Below are 16,682 nucleotides of genomic sequence, written 5' to 3'. Positions count from 1 at the left end.
CGTCGACGCCCTCTGCAAAGATGTCGTCGGGAATCGACGCTGACTAGCGAGCCATTGTTCTTCGAGCTCGCGGACCCGAATCTTCGGAGCGGAAAGAGGCACAGGCGGAACAGTCTTTGGCCTCGTGCTCCGGTGAGAGGCAGAGGTTACACACCTCATGTAGATCAGTGTGGGGAAACTTCGACCCACTTTGAGGACACTTCTTGAATGGCATCCTTTCCATGAGCCAGAGAGTAAGGCCTAAGTAGGCCCGAAGGCCTTCGTCGATGACCGGAATCGAAGACTTCGCTGTGGTGAAGAATCGCGTCGATGTGGAGTGCGATCGGACCAATACCGTCGAACTGGGTGAGGATTGCGCGCCAAAGGAAATTCGGGTCCAAACCGGAGCGCAGGAAACACATTCAAGCCCAATGGCGGAAAAATACAATCTGAGGATGGAGCCGATTTCCATGCGCAGTATGGTCCAGAGGAGGAGTCACCTATCTCGTGACTTCCAAAGAACTTTTCAGGACAAAAACAAACTGCAAACATCCGGGCCCAACACTAGGTGGCGATCTATGCACAGTGTGCAATCTGCAGCTCATATGCCTCGAACTAGAGTATTTAGCGGAGCAGTCCTTGCCAACTGCGACAGACGCAGACTTATTTTTCCAATTGGATTCCTATAATGGATAATAAACCTTGCTACTCAATTGTTGCAGCCAAGAGGATTGCCCAGCTCAGCCTCTTCTGGGCTCAGATGGGTCCATCCTGGCCCGGTCAAATCCCAGGAGCATAAAGCACAGTGGGAGCTCACTGCATGTTATGTAGTACCAAAACAACAGCCTCTTCAGAGTGCTCAGGGCAGTGTAGGGCTCATAGACCTGCACAAGTACCAGAGTCCAGATTTCTTGTGTTCAAAAAATTGTACGATCTCATGGCGCACCATGTAGTGTAAAAACAACAGCCCCCTCTTTCAGAATGCTCAGGGCAGTATCGGGCTTGTAGTCCTGCACCAGCCACAGAAGCCGGATTTTCGAGTCCTGCACAGTGGGAATGCTCTGCGTGATATGTAGCAGCAAAACAACAGACCCCACTTCCAAAGTACTCAGTGCACTCTCGGGCTAGTCTTATACCAACTCCAGATTCCCACATCCCACAAAGTAGGATCTCACTTCGCTTGTAACTCGGGGTGCTCAGGGCAGTGTGGGGCTCGTAGTCCTGCAACAGCCACAGCCATAGATTCCAAATTCTTGTGTCCACACAATTATTTAAATGGATTCAAACACACAATGTTTCATGAATCAGTAGAGTAGTAACTTAAAAAGAGGAAACATACCCTGTGAAAACAGTCCAGCAGTGACTCATTGAACTCCCAAAATGACCACTCATGGGGCGCGGTAATCAGGGTATTGTAACGAAGGGGCCCTCCAGCATGTCGAAAATCGTTTCACATGTTGATTATTGTAAGTTACCAGAGGTACTGCCACTTTGATATGTCATAAGGGACAAGGGCTATCTCATTTGGAGGATTTGATTGGGCTTGCCCCTTTGCTTCTTTGGATTAGAAGCTGGTGCCCTCAGGCGGCGGCACTTGTTAAGTTTGTGTTTTGGATTGTTCATCCATAGATGGGGTCAATGAAATACCCTAGCTTGCCTACTTGAAGAACACCTTAAAAACTATAGGCCTTTCAGATTTGTTTAGTAATCCACACACAATATCATTCAAACAAAAAGATATAGTTAAGCACAGATATTTAAACCACTGCATGTGCTCGTGCCTGGAGAGGGAAGATTAAGGAAACAATCGTTAGGTACTATTCGGTATCAACATCAAGGAATCTGGAGCCTTACTTAGATTGAATAATAAACCACATCCACCATTTTTACCTGACACATTTTAGACGATGCACTTTAAGTTTGTGTTTTCACTACAAGGTTCATGGCAACACGATTCACCCTACTTATCTGGGTGATAACACCTCCAAGCAGGGCAAATCCCCTTTATACTGGTTTGCTTTTTGTATGCAGTTCCTTTGTCCTCTTTTTTTTCCCCCATCAAACGTAAAACAAATTTGAGACATTACAAAGAAGGGCATGTGCATTTACAGCGCCTATGCTCAGCGGATATTTGCAATGCATTCTTAAATTAGTTGTCTATTAGAAAATACTATGAAGATTGAATTTTGTGATGCTGGCTTGCTTTGCGTGTAACAAATGCCTGATATTATCCTGTTTTTATTCCTGTTGGTTTTTATATTCGCTGTATTTATGTATTGTATACTTTGATTCTCTATTATGGCTTTTGCTGAATGAAGATATTGAACTAAACTAAACTGAACTGACCACATAGAGTTTGGTATCATTGGTAGGACATTTGTTTCTTGGCCGCGTTCAAGATATTCTCAGAAGTAGTCCTTTTGTTCCGTGGTCACAGGTATTTCGCATACCTCATCAAAGCTGAACTGCTGTCATGTAAGGGAAATACTTTCCTTAATATTTGGCATGTCCCACGGTTACACATTATGCGTCCATTCCTGTGATTACAAGACATTCTTATGGTGACTAGGACAACAGATTTAGGCTTCTCTACTCCTTTAATTTTTAGAGCATTTTTTAGGTCGAGCCTAGACAGCACCTGGAAAGTCGATTAGCGACCTGTTGTATATGCTTTGTGGAATTTCAACTTCACCCATTGCTTGGATTTGCTTTTTGTTTTTCTATTTTAGTGTTCTATAACATCCTTGCTTGCTAGTGGTCAGTCCAGCCTCTTTGTCCCTCCTTTTTCTTTTCCGTTCCTCCCATGGAGCAGGGACTAAATATGATATCGGTACTCTATGGATGTTTGTTCTGCTCTTTAGGGGACTTCTTTTTCCCTAGGCTTCCTGCTCTGTTACTGTGTGTGTTGCTTTTAGGACATCAGGCTGTAGGATTTTGTAGCGATGGGGACATGGTGGGGGGGGTCTTGTACTCGACACGAGCCCCAGATGATTTCCGCTTATGCCGAGGGTGCCTGTTCCATCCCCCAAAATCCTCTTGCTTCGCAGTTTCACCTATCCCCCCTTCTGCATGCCCCCTTCTTGTTAAAACAAAGCAGATGTTCTCTAAGGTTGACCTAACAAGCTGAAGCAGTGAGCGATCCCAGACTCCATATAAGAAAAACGTTTTACTTTCCAAGCAAAAAGCTCAGAGTGACTTGAAACCCAAAACATTACCATAACTGTTGTTTTCTCTGCTCCCTCAAAGAGCGTGTTTTCTCAAACTGCTTTCACATTTTAAAATCAGCATGCAGCACAGACTGACTGACACATAACTGCTAATTCCAAACAGGACGCAAAAATGTTTAATGAAAGAAAAAATTACACAAGCAGTTAATGCGTTTGCAGAATAGACCAGACAGATTAAAACTAACTTGGATCGAATGCAGAACCAAGCCGCTTAACCGCTTGATTCTGAAGGAGATTAGCTGTCTGCAATCTGTCTGTTCCATCTGGAAATATATTTCACAATTTCTATTCTTTTAGTGGAAGAAGCTTCATTTACTTTACCTCCCTCTCAGTCCCAGCATTACGGGTTTGAACAAGTTCAAAGGCAGGAGAGTCTTTAAATACATATATATTGCTTCCTAGCAGGACAATGAGCCGATAACAATACTTAAAACTGGTTCTCCTAATTGCGAAGCCATAATCCTTGTGAAAGTCCTTGCCACTTCTCTATTACAAGTTCTTGCCCGTCTGAGACACCCGGACCAGTCCGGGTTTATGCCGGCGAGAAATACATCTTTTAACTTCCGTTGACTACACGGAGTACTCTGCAGGGCGAATACGATCAGAGAAGATGCTGTGGACGCCGCTTCACCTTTTGACACCATTGAATGGCACTACATGTTTGCTGTGCTTCACAAACTAGGATTTGGCCCAGCATTTATTAAATGGGCATGCCTCCTATATTGTCAATCGATGGCACAAGTGGTCGTCAATAACCGGAAATCCCCGGTCTTTTCTCTCTGTAGGGGCACCAGGCAAAGATGCCCCTGCCACCACTCCTCTTCGCCTTAGCCCTGGAACCTCTGGCAGCATGGATCAGTCAGGACCCCGCCATCAAGGGCCTCAAATGGACATATGGGTGGGAGGACCGTATAGCACTACACGCGGACAACATCCTGCTTTATTTGGCCTCCCCGGCAGCGTCTCTTAATGTGGTAATGGACATATTCGCAGTTTTTGGAAGGTTCGCAGGATATAGGATCAATTGGTCCAAATCGGTGCTCTACGTTCTTAGTGGGCAGTAGCCTGGGCTTTCCCGGGGTTGCCAGCTGACTGAGGCCGTGGAAGGCTTTAAGTATCTGGGGATCTGGGTATCCAAAGACTTGTCTGAATTCTATGACACCAACCTTCAGCCCCCTTTAGCACGTCTCAAATCTGATGTCCAGCACTGGAAATTGCTCCCCTTAACTCTCCTGGGATGTGCGGCCCTGTTTAAGATGATGTCCCTCCCCCGACTTTTGTATGCGCTACAGAATAAACCTCGTCCGGTCGCGGCATCGTATTTCAGGGAACTTGAAAGTACCGTGCAGGATCTGCTGTGGGAGGGAAAACCCCCTGCATCGCTACCCATAAACTTACACTGGGGTGGTTTGATGGGGGCATTTGTCTCCCAGACATGAAAAGATATTATTGGGCCTCACAGCAAGATGACCCGGCTTTTCGGATCGACTGTTGGCTCCTCCCGGCGGGTAGTTTTGAGGGTGCCTTGTACACGAAGTCTCTGAAACCTGTCCGTTCCGGCCCGACCAAACATGCCTTGCAAGTGTGGAGGGATGCTACTAGAAGCCTGGGTTGGGAGGACAAACTGACTCAAGCTACACCGCTCTGGCATTGTGACCAGCTGGGTCGGTTGTCGTGTTCCATGGGTTTCGATAAATGTGATATCAGTGGTATTTCCAGAGTGGGGGACCTTTGGAAATCGGGGGAAGTTATACCCTTTTCCCGATTACAGCAAGACTATGAAATTACCCCATCCGAACAGTTTCAATATCTCCAAATTAGGCACGCTTTGCTCGCAGTTCTTCCAAAGGGTACTGTTCTCCCCTCTGGAGGACAGGATCCTAGATGGTGACTTGCCCGAAAAAGCTATATGTCTTATATATAAGAAACTAATTAACAATATGACTGATCCCCTGACCCACCTGAGAGGTAAATGGGACCACCATGTAGCTGGTTTGGAGGATGAGGAATGGCGGGCTACGGTGGCTTCTCCCCGTGAGGTTGCCATTTCCTTCAGACTCCAATTGGTCCAACGAAAGATCCTCATAGGACGTAATTGTCAGGACCCTCATTGGTCCATATGGGCTACGCCCAAGATAGTGGCTGTGCATGGCTATGTGGGCAAGAGGGCACCTTTGTCCATACACTCTGGGAATGTGTGACAATTCAGAAATACTGGGAGGGAGTGGTACTCATGATGGAGGAGGTATTGGGACAACAGATACAATGCAACTTCAAATTGATTTTGTTGAACATATGGGATCCAACTGACCTTAATGCCAAGGAGAGAATTTGGGTCACCTTGGGTTTCATGGTGGCCAAGCGGAATATTGCACGTCTATGGGGGGCTCCGAAACCACCTCGGATTGCTGATCGGGCCAGGGATATGGACTGGTGTATGGTGACAGAGATACCCATTTGTGTCGCCAGGGGATGTCCAAAGAAGTGGTCGCACATATGGAGGCCATGGAATACATTCCGGGGGCATATATGTGAACCACCGAGGAGCCGAGATGAAACTGCTAAAGAAATTTGATAGTACGGAACTGCAGATGACATCCATATTGTATTGTGACAATGAGATTTAGATGTCTTACTGTGATGAGTGTTACTGACTACCTGAACAATGCCGTGTTCTAATTGTTTACCTGCCTATCTTTCAATAAAAAGAGTTAAAAAATAAACTGGTTCTCCAGTTCTGCCGCTCTGGTCACTGTGCTGCACCCTTCTTCCTCCTTTTACCCACTCCTCCATTTGTCTTCTTTGCTGCTTTCCGACAACAGCGCCCGCCCAGATGGCCTGCAAAAGGCAGGGAGCACTCTGCTGTTCACTTGTCACCTTCCTTGTCAAGGGCTGCTGCTCTGTTTTGCTCAGTGGAAAAATTACTTTGGTCGAACTGGAACAGAAGATTCAGGTGTTCCAAGTGTGTAAACAGATGCATTGGGAGGCGATATGTGGTGATTGAGAGCTTAGCAAAACAGTGGTACTAACTCAAAAGATAATAAATAACCTACAAAAACATGTAATAAATATGGAGCAAGTTAAAAAGATTTAGTATCTTATTTTGTAAGGTTCTCTGAGGATGTATGACACATTTCTTGTTTATTTAAAACATCTCTTTATTTATTCAATCTGAGTAACAGTCGTTTCTGCAAGGAAAATCTGAAATAGTTGTCTTACACATTGAGTTCAAGACGTACCTTTTGTTTCAGTGCTCTCACATGGAGAAGCGTGGCTCAGTGGTTAGAGGCAGCAGACCCGGATGCTGAGATCAGCCGTGGACCAGGGTTCGATTCCCCGCCTCGGCGGGTCTCGGGCTCAAAAATTCCACGGACTCGACAATTCTCGCTCCGGTGCCTACTCGACTCACGGGGTCACACTCTGCGACTCTGGGCAATAGCTTGCTTAATCTCCACTACGGCCCCTCGCGGCGGGATGCCTGGCTTTCACCTTGTGGATACCCTGCCGGGGTATCTCACAGGGGAATACCAGGACGGGTTCCCTAAGCAAGCGCCTTGATACCTTCGGGTGATACGTGCGCTATATAAGTCGCAATACATTTACATTTACACATTTTAAAAATAACGTGCTTTCCTTAAAGAAATTATGAAAAATACAAAACAAACTGAAGCAGCCAATGGCTAAGACACAACACTTAAAAAGAAAAATTCACCACTTAAAGCAGTACCTTAACCACAGTTTGGATGGTATGCTCATGAGGTGTTATACTATCTTTTTAAGTACACCTTGTATAATCCAGTAGGCCACAGATGAACCGGAAATCAGTGTTCTTGCACTGCATGTTATTCCCCATTTAGAGGGCTTTATTTCTTCACCACTTTTTCCCTGTTTTTATTAAGTGAAATTCCTGGGGCAGTGCTTAATCAACTCAACACGTTTCCATTACACACCACATAATTCAACAGAAAATCACATAATACAAATCAACAACACAATTACACAACACACCACATACATACAAACTACACCACATCCTTCCACAACATGCCACAAAATTAAACAGCACACCACATAATTAAATTCCACTGTTTAACTCTCCACAATACAAAATACCATACCGTATAATTACTCTCCCTAACACACAATCCCACACCACATAATTCCTATACACTAAATACCACATAATTTATATTCACATAATTCCACTGGAGAACATACCACATAATTCCACTACACACCACATATATCAGCTCGACTCCAAAAAGATAAGTAAAAAACATCACTACGCCAATAGCTCTAACTCTTGCAAATGCGAGACCTATTGCTATGCAAATGCTTGGTTAATATTTGTTACTGCAGCAGGTTAAACTGCAACCAACCAGGCCACAATGATTAGGCTAAAACCATATATAAACATCATCTACTGCTACCAAAGCGAGGTATTCCGCGAAATTGGAAAGCTGAAACCCCGCCTTCTCTATTTGCATGGAAAAATGGCCCGGACTTTAACATGGGGATGGAGATACCCATTTTTGAAGCATGGGGCTACCCGCAAAAACACCCAAAGATTTGGAGGCGGTGGGAGGAGTATAAAGGCATATATTTAGAGCCCATTCCATTCAGGGATGATGCAGTGTAGAAAGGATAGCTTGAGATTAAGATACAGGAGATAATTGGAATTGCTTTACAGTGAATTAGAACGCAAGTGGTGTTGGAGATGCAGAATTAGGACAGTGCATGGGGGAGTTAATTGGGGTATGATTCATTCTTCTTCTTCTTTATGTTACAACAGGGGTAAAGGTGCATATAAAATGTCAATGCAAATGTGTAGTAAATAAAATGTAGCAGACGACCTCTGATTGAAGGGGCTCTGCATTATATGTGCGAATTGACGCAATAAAATATGTTGGCGAAACACCTCAGAAATGCAACAGTACAATGTAATAAAGGCTGATAACCTGGGGAAAAGTACAGTTTCATTTACTTTATTTGAGAAAATATGAAGCACATTTGTACGCACCGATTTCACTACCACTTCCACCGTCTTGAATGCTCCACAGAATGATGCTGCTTTCTGATGCCACAGCAACCATCTTGTCTTTGTCTCCATGCGGACCACCAACTACTTTTGCATTCAGAGCAACACGCTCAATTGTCCAGTCAAGGTAGGGACTTGAGAATATTTGCTGCCAACCAGAGGATTCTTTAATTCTGTAGAAAAAAAAACAAATCCAGCCTCAGTCAACTGCAGACTTTAAAACAAAGCAAAGTGTATTGGAATGTGTGTTCTCTTTTTAAATTACTAAACTGCTGTAAGTAATATCCTAAGTGCATTCTTGATAAACTCCAATATTCTAAATGCATAAAAATAAAACATATTTTAACTGGTTTTTTCATGAAGTTTATTTACTTCAATCATAAAGGTTTGCAATCTCATAGAAACACACAGTGAATAATGAGATTATATTGGTGTGAAGCGATGGAGTTGCAGTACTTACTTACAACAGAAGAGTGTGAGTAAAACGAGCTATGAATTTAGAGCGATCTTAGGTAAAACAAAGTGCCATTTTAATCTGCTTTGGACAGGATCTCAAGTCTGAAATCATAGCTTATTACAAAACCATGTGCATCTATTAATGATTCAAAGCTGGAGAATACATACTTTGAATGAAAACTGAGCTCTTGATTAGAATTACACATTTTAGAAATCATATACAAAATAAACTGATACTGAACCTAAGTTAAACTCTCATGGTATTCCTCCCAGACAGACTATAAATGTGTATGTAATTGGTGTGATTCTAAAGGCAGTATAGTGTTTATATATATAAATATGTATCAACCTGCTAAAATAAGATAAAAACTAAAAACTGGGTTTTTACATCAATTATGACATTCAACATGTCATGAGTGATGTAAATTGTGAAGTCATATGCAGTGCATGATGGGGGCACATTTTTAAACGTTAGATTTTTTTATACTTTAATATTTTATTAGGCATTTAAATAGTACAAACAAGAGATACAGTAAACAAATGAAAGGAAAAGCAAAAAATAAACAATGGTACAATTTGTTCCGTTTATCACCCGTGAATAAAACATGAGTCAATACCAACAAAATCACCTATATACCTCAGGTAATAATCTAGTTGGAGGAATAGTGCAAAATGAGAGGAGCTGGGTGGCAAATTTATAAAGTCTTATTGATTGCCAGCAAATGCTTGGTGGTTGGCTGGGGGTCTAAGGAGATGGATGGAGGGAGGAGGGAGATATACATTAGGGGTGGGCGGAATTTCCGTAATCGCGTTACGCAAATCTCCGCGAAACGGTAAATATCTCACGGAATTGCTTGTTCGCGATGCCTTTTTACTGTTCGCGATAGCTGTTTTCGTGCTTGGGTGGAAATATCTCGCGAACACACATTTTGAGAGCGCGAACAAGAAAAGATTTTCACGAAGTCGCGGAACGCAGCACTTCGGGCAATTTCACGTTCTCCGCGGAACGCGAAATTACCTAAATTCCGCAAATTCCACGAGCGGAACGGAATTTACCGCCCAGACCTACAAGTGATTCGGTGCTCCATTCTCTAATTTGGAATGATGTCGGTTTGTATGAGAGCATCTATGGGGGACCAAAGTAGCCTCAGTTTGCCCTGATTGAAGTTTTGGTTAGGGATACCATTAGTTTTTAACTTATTTCACCACCTTACAATAATGTCACTTTAAACTTTGGCTTTTACAGTGAATGTCTATGTTTCTTTTTTTAAACATTAACCATTATTACCGTAATTTACTAAAACGCCACTTTAAGCTATGTTTATTTTTGGGATTATGTGTGTATGTGCATTTATTCATTTATTTATCGAGGTTGGTATAGCACGAACTTGACTCGAAGGCATCAGATCGCTTTACAGAGCACAGCAGCAATTACACGAGTTACATAAAAGACAAATAACAATACATGGTAAAGGCAGATAAAAGGAGAATACGTCAGACAGCACGATATGTGAACGATATAGCAGCAATTACACAAGTTATATAAAAAGTAAATAACTACATAATACCAGTATGAAGAGAAATGTACAATAGACAGTAGAATATGTGGACCATATAGCAGCAATTACATGGTACATTAAAAGGGTAAATAGTGCATAGTAATCGTATAAAAAATAAGTATAAAATAGACAGTATGATATGCAAACGATATATAGTTCTGAGGTAATTATGGTAGGGAGTTGCGAAGGAAGGATTTTACTGTAGATTTGAGTGTAATCTGCATAGAGATGATAGGCAATCCTAGTTTCTTTCGGGGTCATTGCAAGGGGTTCCATATAGAGGTTGACTAAGGCAAGAGACAGGATTGGCCTTTGCGCAACTCCTTGAGAGACTGGTGTTGGTTTTGAGGAGGAGTTGTTTCATTTGAGTAATTGTAAACATTCAGGAAGGAAGGAAGCAAACCACGAAAGGACAGTTCCATTGATACCGGCACATTTTGAGAGGGTGTTTAGGAGGATGTCATGGTTGACAATATAAAAGGCACCCAAGAGGTCCAGCAGTACTAGGCGGCAGGCCTGGCCTTTGTCCAGAGATCTGCGGAGGTCATCTGTAGTTTTCAGTATTGTAGCCTCTGTGCTGCATTCTTTCTTGAACCCAGATTGGAAGGTGTTGGGCAGGTTGTATTTTTCAATGTGGTTGTTGAGTTGTAGCAGCACACATTTTTTAAAGATTTTAGGCAGGAATGGAGGATGGTTATAGGTCTGTTATTGCTAAGGTCGATCCTGTTGGCGTTTGCTTTTTGATAAGGTGGGTTACTTGGCCGGTTTTGAGGGAGTAAGAGAAAGCGAGGGAGGAACCTACTATTCTTGATAGGGACAGGGTAAGTACACGTTGCAAAAACAAGAAGTCCAAATTAAGAAGGCTAAAGTCCTTTGGAACACTATCTAATCTAAACAATTACCATTAACAAAAAACAGGTGGAAGAGCAGAGTTATGTCAGCGAATAAATGGAAAATTAGAACAATACCAAATGGTTTAAAAAGTGTTCGTGTCTATTTATTACATGCACATGTTATCAAGAAAAAACTTTTCACAATTTTTTTTTTTTTTTTTTTAAAACACAATTCATACAATGTTAAAAACAATTCATACAGTTTGTACAAAGAAACATTTTATACAAATTCATTAAAAACAACAATAAAAAGAACACAGAGGTCGACGCAGCGTTTCGGTGATTCAGTAGATTTTCACCTTCATCAGGACAGTTTTCTTTCATGAGTTAGGAGTTTTTTATTATATCCTCCTAGTCTTGGTTTCACCGTATAGATTACAACAGGGAAAGGTGAACTTTTACGATTATCCTTTCATGTGGATTTGCGCTGGAAAGGGCTTTGGAACGGAAGGACCTTCGTTGGAGCCACCGTATTGTCAACAACAACTTACGACTTATGGAAGGCTGTCAAGAAGCCTATTACAGGTCATCTCTACAGTCACGTCTGGATGTGGACTGGGCTTAAAATCCGGATATATGTCCTCTTTTCATTCTTTTGGACTGAATGTCGTAGTTGTTGCGTTGTGCGGGTTTAAAAATTGCTTGACAGACCTTCGTCAGTGGAACGGCCTCGCTGCATCCAACGCGGTCCCGGCACAATCGAGCCGGGACTGCGTTGGATGCAGGGAGCTGCACTGACGGTGGCACAGAGACGCCCAACAGAACGGTGCCTGAGAAGCATGGCGCTCAGCCAGAATTTACCACACGACACAACGTTCTATGCCGCTGCATGAGGACTCATGCCCAAAATCGTCAGGAGCGCCCTAGCCCACACCACGACGGTACATCCATTGACCGTTTCTTCCATGCTCTCTACCTTGTCCTGATGAAGACCCCAACATGAGGCAACACTAACCCTTCAGCACACAAGGGGTCAAAACGTAGACTACGCCAACCTGACACACCATAGGATTTAAAGCAATGAATGTTTCTTACCTATGTGTGATGTATTTTGGGAACATTAATACTTGATTGTAAAGGCGTATTTGATTTTACTGTGATGTTTTCAATGTCACACCACCTTTACCCAGTCCCTCACAAACCTTCTCACTTCCCTTCCCCTCTACACTGAGAGCACTATTCCAATGTAATGAACTCACAATTAAATTGAATGAATATCAATCACAATATGATGAATTCCTTGTTTGAAATTTAAATGAATGAACTTTTGTGGAGAATAAATGCAATTTGACTAATAATATAATATTGCATCAGTGACTACATTCCACTGTACTGAATTATATGTGGTGTCTTTTGGTATGAAGTAAATACTTGTGTACACATATGATTGGTAACTCGGGCCACTTCTTTTTTTGTACTAATTCAAGGCCCAAGGTCCTGGAGTTTGCAGGGTAACCCATTTGTAACTCACACAGTGCTTGGGATGGATAGCTTGGGGAGAGCCTTAGGTTGTATGGAATTGAGATCAAAAAGGATTAGGTGCTGGTCAGTCCAGTCAGAGGCTATGATAGAGTGGAGGGATAAAGTGTTCTGCTTAGAGAGGATTGTGTCAAGGGTAGAGCCCTTGTTCTGAGTTTATTTATTGCAGTGTTGGGTGAGATTGTTTGCTTCCAAGAGGGAGGATAGGGCTTGTACTATTGGGTCTTCGGCATTGTTCAGGTGCAGGTTTAGGTCACCAAGTATAATGTCTGTGCTGTCTTTTAGGGAGTTTGGCAATCTTAGGTCTGTTAAATCTTCAAGGAATTGTGAGTTTTCCCCTGGAGGGTGAAAGATGAAATGAAATTTGATGGAGTTGGGGTATTTAGTGGAGAGCTGAGCTCCTAAATATTGAAAGGTAGGTTATTTGGTAATGCGGAGGGGAGTTTAGACAAATCACTTTTGTGTATGATGGCTATTTCCACCACCCTTGCAATTGCAGCAAATGATTGAACAGCCCGGAGGGTTGAAGAGATCAATAAAAGGAGATGAGTGATCATTCAGCCAGGTTTCAGTTAGAAACAGATGTCATTTTTGTGTTATATCAGTGGCATGCTTGACTGCTGACTGACAGTTTAGTAACATGCAGGAAGTGATATCGGACCAGGCTGGTTGGGTTGGATGGTAGCAAGGCAGTAGGCCTGGAGGGGCGAGTGGTGTGCCGGGAACTACTCGTGCCCAGGATGACTGGGATCTTGTGGTGACAGGGTTGGGAAGGAGCATTGTCATGAATGTTTCTCAGCATTTCGGCTTCCCGCTGCAACAACCTGGTCGTGCTGCCGCTCGGTGTGAGGTGGTGATGAATGTGGGGGATAGTTTTCCTAGGGGTGATGGATGGGGTCACAGTGTATGTTTGTGGCAGGATCGTTGTTCACCGTAGATGCTTGACGTTGGGGCAGGATGTAGCTAATCTTTGCTTCCTTACGCAGTAATGAACTTCCATCCAGAATAGTGTTCATTTTGTGTTCTAGGCCAGCTATTATAAGTATGATGGAGATCGATGGAGTCTGGGGTGGAGGCTAGGGTTGAATCCATCCTGCTGAGGTTGATGGGCTGATAGGGTTCGGGTGCGATAGATGAATCAAGCTGGGCAGTGGCGGTGTGCGATGGAAGGAGGAAGGTAATTCTGGTAGTATAAGTTACATGAAGGTGTTGAAGGAAGTTCTATCTCCGTTTGGCGGGTCTTTTAGTGTAGAAGATGAAGTCCATTTTAAGGCCTCTGTATGTTGGACTGTAGAAGACGTCTGTTAATAGTGTCTCTGGAGTTTATTTGAGGATTTTGTGTTTGAAGTTTTTAGCGGCATGTTTAGAGAGGTTTCGTGGAAATTTTATGCGGTATGAGTTGGGGGCTGTACCTTTCCATGGCAGTGTAGAAGAAGGGACCGATCCATCATCTGCCAAATTGTAGGGTTAGAATTGGGGTTCTGATTTGCAGAAGACAGGGGCGTGACCAGGTGTTGGCAATGGAAGGGAGGAGGTTGCTGAGTAAGGACGAATGATCCAGAGGTCAGTAAGTAATTAGTGGTTCATGAGGTTCATTATGAAGGGAGGCCGTAGTTATTTTGCAACTAAGTGGGGCTACAAGCCCATGGAAAAGACGATGGCCTATTTTTGAGGCCCTGCAGGAAGAGATCTAGAGTGAGTTTAAGTCCTTTATTTGTTTTTGAGAATGCATGGCCACGCAATAAAAACCCGAAACCCGAAATGGCTGTCATCCTAGGACCTATCACATTTGTCAGCGGAAACAGAGGTTATGTGGTAGAAGTCAAAAACCTGTTGAGGTCCCGGCCAACTACTCCTAAGGAAAAGGGAAACTGCAGGTAGGATGAGGCCCTTGTGCAATGCTTCAGCAGAGACACAGTGCAAGGAAACCCCAGTTCAAAGGCACAACAGAGAGATAGTTAGCATGTGCTCCGCGCTGGGCGTACCTCACTTAAGACTGGGATTGGTGAGTGAGCAATGAAGGCACTCTTCGGGAATGAGGGAGTCATCATGAGGATAGAAGTTGTGGAGAAACGGTGGAGTAATCAAGTGCTCCACGCTGGGCATTCCTCACTTATGACTGAGATTGTGGGTGAGAAATGAATGCGCTCTTAAGATGTAAGGGGTCGTCATGAGGACAGAAGTCATAGGGGCTTCGGTGGGCTCCACTTGGGAAGTTTTACATCCATATTTGTGGTTAGCTCACCATAAATAGATGCCAGCGTGTGCAGGATCTCACAAGAAGGAGGGTTAATGGATGAAAAAAGCATCTTCACAAACAAACTGGGCTCTGAGCAACATGAAGAAATGAAGGGAAAATGACAGGTAGTTCCAATGCAGAGACTATGTGCCATGCTTAGTGACAGTTCTGCTAGCATGACAAGGTGGTAACACAAGCCTCCCACCAGTCTCCTTATGACCTTCTTTGGCTGCAGGTTCCTTGCTCACCTTGATAGAAATCCGCATAGGCGGGACTATAAGATAAAATGTATGTGTGCGAGTATGTATATATATATATATATATATATATATATATATATATATATATATATATATATATATATATATATATATATTCACTGAAAAAAACACATGTTTCACACCAGTTATAGTTAGGTGGAAATTTTACTCGCATAAAACCATTGAAATTCCCACGTTATAGTTAGTTGGACTCACTATAACCTGCGCGTGCAATGCACTGCTGATGACGTCACATATTACATCACTCATGACATGGTCAGTGACATCACTCATGACATCACTGATGACATCTCAAATGACATCACTGATGACAACATCCTTGTGACAAAGTGGCAGACCTCCTATCAGCATAAAATAACCTTTGACACACACATTCAAAAATAGAAACTTACATTTTCTTGAAAAAGGAGCAACCAATACCAATTACAACAACTTATTAGGTAATTCCAACATCTACATACACATCCACTCATTCACCAACAGTTCTATATAGTCACTCATGCATGTACTTACTCATCATATGTACTCATACACCTATACATCCTGTTACACACTAATACTCATCCATATATATTTTTTTCATTTGGAATGGTGACATGAACTCTGCAAAACAGTTCATTGACAAACTGAATGTCAACACTTTGAACCTGGTCTTAACTGAACACATTAGTGAGACAAAGATGGAATTCCTGGATGTAGAAGTGGAAGTGGTCAATAACACCCTGACCACAAAACTCTTCAGAAAGAGCGCATCAGGAAATAGCCTTTTGAGAGCTTCAAGTTGCCATCCTAAGAATCTTGTTTACAGTATCCCCTATGGAGAACTACTGCGCGCTAGGCGCAACTGTAGTACACAAGATGGGTACAAAAGAGAAGAAGTTGTGATGTGTCAGAGGTTTTGAGAAAGAGGATATGGTAACAAAGTAATTGCCAAAGCAGTAGAACGCAGTAACATCAAAACCAGGGACGAACTATTAGCTCAAAAATTGCCCCAGACAGAATCTGAAACAATCAGATTCATTACTACCTTCTCGGGGCAATCTCAAGATGTGAGAAAGGTGTTTAAAAAACACTGGCATGTTTTAAACACCGATGAACATCTCAATAAGTATTTAAGCGACAATCCCCAGATCACGTTCCGGAAGGGTAAATCCTTACGGGATGAGCTCAGTCAAAATTATGTAACAGAGATAAGTCAATCAGGTCATGCTACAAATGTGGGGTTTATATGCTGCAGAAAATGCAAAGCTTGCAAATTTAGCAGAGACTGTAAGAACTTAACGATACCAGGAACATCTAGAGAATTCACAATCAAAAAGAGACTAACATGCAACACCCCATATAGTGTTTATTTATTGATATGCCCATGTAACAAATGGTTTGTGGGCAGCACTAAGCATGAGGCTAAAAAGAGGGTGTTGGAACATCTGAGAGCGATACGGAATCTCAACAGACAATATCCGGTCGCAAGACATTTTTTTGAGCACCACATGCAAGATGAGACCAAACTACGCATGGTGGTTATTGAATG

General features: G+C 42.8%; 1 protein-coding gene across 1 annotated transcript in view; it reads right to left on the bottom strand.

Annotated features, from left to right (window-relative positions):
- The window catches only part of KCTD3 (potassium channel tetramerization domain containing 3), a 339,598-nt gene that overhangs the window by 91,852 nt on the left and 231,064 nt on the right, over positions 1 to 16,682 (bottom strand). The window contains exon 9 of the mRNA XM_078649783.1: positions 8,227 to 8,417. Coding sequence (XP_078505909.1) covers positions 8,227 to 8,417 — 191 coding nt within the window. The remainder of the gene's footprint in view (positions 1 to 8,226; positions 8,418 to 16,682) is intronic.

Source organism: Lissotriton helveticus, chromosome 6 (assembly GCF_964261635.1).
Source record: "Lissotriton helveticus chromosome 6, aLisHel1.1, whole genome shotgun sequence".
Classification (NCBI taxonomy): Eukaryota; Metazoa; Chordata; class Amphibia; order Caudata; family Salamandridae; genus Lissotriton; species Lissotriton helveticus.
The sequence above is the reverse complement of the archived record's forward strand: the minus strand, read 5'-3'. Positions and strand labels throughout refer to the sequence as shown.